This window comes from Anneissia japonica, unplaced genomic scaffold (assembly GCF_011630105.1).
Source record: "Anneissia japonica isolate Jap-2015-1 unplaced genomic scaffold, ASM1163010v1 scaffold287968_len422783_cov224, whole genome shotgun sequence".
In the NCBI taxonomy this organism is placed as follows: domain Eukaryota; kingdom Metazoa; phylum Echinodermata; class Crinoidea; order Comatulida; family Comatulidae; genus Anneissia; species Anneissia japonica.
Window position 1 is genome coordinate 365,576 of NW_022752528.1, and position 3,269 is coordinate 368,844.

Genomic DNA, 3,269 nt, shown 5'->3' on the forward strand with positions numbered 1-3,269 from the left:
ATGGGCACATCATGACCATATATAGGCACATCATGACTATATATGGGCATACAGCAGTGCTGATAGTGTGGACAGGTCTTAATACACTACAGTACTTACCTACTTCACAAAATGTACCACTGAAGCAACCACCTGCTGGACAGGCACAGAAGTATAACCCTCCTGTAGCGCTACATGACAGACTGAAGCATAGTCCAGAGTTTTGACATGGGTTCGAACGGCAGGGGTCAGTTGCTGTGAAGGTCAATTTGAAAAATACACCAGTTACAAACAATTCATTTTTTATAATCATCTGTATGTTTAAAAATACTTTATATTTTTTTTTTTTCAATATTTATTCAACAAATACCCCCAGGCTGGGGAAGGTACAAAAAATATATAAAATACAATAAAACTTCACAATACAAAATTAATCAAAAGGAAATTGCATCCATTATATGGAGCTTAGTGATTCTTAAATAACTCACCAATTTGACAGTGTTCTCCTTCATAACACCCAGAACATCTACAAGTGTAAGTCTGGCAGTCATCACTTATCAGGCACACTCCATCATTTACACAGGGGTCATTGGCACAAGGATTCACAGCTGCAAAAACACAGAATATAGTTGTATATACATACACCAACATTTTATAACTATATACGTACACCAACATTTTATAACTATATTACCTTAAGATTACCAGTTTTTGTTTGTTAACCTACTATTAACCATCTCTAATTGGTCTTAACTTGAGTGATTCAACAATAAGAAAGCAAAAAAAGGAATACTCACGGATTTCACAGTTGACTCCAGCGAAACATCTTTGACATGAGCAGGTGTAGGAATTACAGTTATTGGTACACATCCCACCATTTTCACATGGATTATTCTGGCAAGCATCAATGGCTAAGTATAGGGGAAAAAGGTTTATTAAAGTTTAGCAATAAAAAACAAGAAGATTGGCATTCACTTAAAGCCTTACCCAGACTATCAAATGTTATTTGACAAAACATGTGACATGCTTAATATGGACAAAATGACATCACACCATGACCATATATAGGCACATCATGACTATATATGGTCATGATGACATCACACCATGACCAAATATAGGCACATCATGACTATATATGGGCATGATGACATCACATCAAGACCATATATAGGCACATCATGACTATATATGGGCATGATGACATCACATCATGACCATATACAGGCACATCATGACTATATATGGGCATACAACAGTTTATTGTCAAATAAAATTTGAAAGACTGGACATGGCATTAGCATACAAAATTACAGTAACCATCATATCCATTGCAAAATTTACACTAACAGCATTGTGTTGAAAAACAGAGGAAACATATATACTTACTGAACTTCCCCGAATAATAATAATAATAATAATTCTTTATTGGTCCTCATTCAAACTACAACATAATGGATACAAGCATTGTCCTTAGCCCGCCTAACTCCCAATATGAGGGTCATTCAAGGAGCGAAGCGATCAGACTCCCATTAAAACCTGACGCTGGTCGGGTTTGAATGGGGGTCTTAAGCACAAGGTGCAGGAACAATACCTCTCAACCGAGCGCTCAGCTCTACACTCCTTCCAAGAGAGTATATTAATTAACATTTGCCAATTTTTAAGAAATCAAACCTCATGAAGTGTACATATTCATAAGAAAGAAACTAATTTCTTTTGATATTTTTTTTTCTACAAGAAGGACATATTTGGAAAAGTGACACAGGGTTGAGATGGCTCCTTTTCTCTCATTTTGAACTTACGAGTTTCACAGACTGAACCAGTGTAGCAGATACCGCAGAGACATCTAGTATTGGGACACTCATTCACACATGTTCCATTATTCATACAAGGTGTGTTTTCGGTACATAGATCACGGGCTGAAAACAAAAACACAATATATTTTATTTTATCTTATCTAAAGTGTCAAGCCAAGAAATGGGATATATTACAGAAATGTAAATTATGAAATATTTAAAAAATATAAGAATAAATTTTATGTAGAGAAATGAACAGACTACCCTTTAGACTGAATAATTAACACCTTAATATCAAAGATCTTATAATTACAAGATAGCGCTCTCCGCAATTTTACGTGTAACAAATAGAAGCGTCGATGTTTAGTAAAAACAACCATAAAAAGTAATCACTTTTGAGAGAGGCTGTCTTAGTTGTTACCATGGTTGTTATAGAATTTGCACGCAGATGTGCTTTCTTAGTTAACAATCTCTGATGTCAAAGTTAAAAAGTAATCACTTTTGCAAGAGGGCGCCGTACACTGCGTTATTACAAAATTTGCACGCAAAAATCGTGAGAATGCTATCCTCTATTTATAAGATCCTTACTGAATATCAACAAATAAATGCATGAGGGCGCCCTTCAGATCAAATGTCTTACCTGTTTCACAGAAATCACCAACAAAGCATTGTGGACATGCACATGTGATTGATTGACAGTCCGTTGTCATGGTGCACACACCACCGTTCTGACAGAGGTTATTACTAGAGCAAAGGTCAACACCTGGCAAAATTGAAAGTTTACGTTTAAACAATACCTTACATATTCAGTTGTATTAATTTCTGAACATAAGAATGTGAGAACATTATACAAGTTTTAGGCTCATGTTATTTGAATTGATCCACAACTATGTTATACTCAACAGTAGGAGGTAAGTATTGTAATCTATTCTCATGAACTTCAAGATAAATTAATGACAATAATTCCAAAAGAATCCTCAACAAGAAGTCAAAATATGACAGAAAAAGTAAAGAATGAAAGTTAATGGAAAATAATATTATGTGAGCCGTATTTAATTTCAGTTTTTAACACCACTGATTGATAAAATATGGTAATGAATGATTATGGTGAAAAGGATTATTGTCAATGTATAGTTATTATTTATCATTATTTAATTTTTCAGGAAATAACAGAAATAATTGTGTAGATGGAAGGGGGAATGGGGTTCTGCTGTGGAGTGGATGGAGTTTAAGGATGAGCTTAAATTGTAAAGTGTAGATGGGGAGGAGTTACTTACATAGATTAGAGGAAAGGACTGTAGTGTGAATTAACCACGGTAAAGTCAACCTTGGTCTTGATGGAAATTAATCCAATGTAAACACAGCTTTATTTCTGTCTCTTATACACATCTAGATTTGTATAAGAGACAGGTATAATAATCATTCAACTTTAATGGTGAATTATATGGTGTAATATTTCCCTTTTCACTTAGCTTATTTGTGCAACACTAACAT

The 3,269-nt window shown here is 34.5% G+C and overlaps 1 protein-coding gene across 1 annotated transcript in view; it reads right to left on the reverse strand.

The window, feature by feature from the left end:
- The window catches only part of LOC117122314 (fibrillin-2-like), a gene marked incomplete in the record, with an annotated part of 84,576 nt that overhangs the window by 44,093 nt on the left and 37,214 nt on the right, over positions 1 to 3,269 (reverse strand). The window contains 4 exon segments of the mRNA XM_033267870.1: positions 468 to 587; positions 777 to 890; positions 1,782 to 1,898; positions 2,416 to 2,538. Coding sequence (XP_033123761.1) covers positions 468 to 587; positions 777 to 890; positions 1,782 to 1,898; positions 2,416 to 2,538 — 474 coding nt within the window.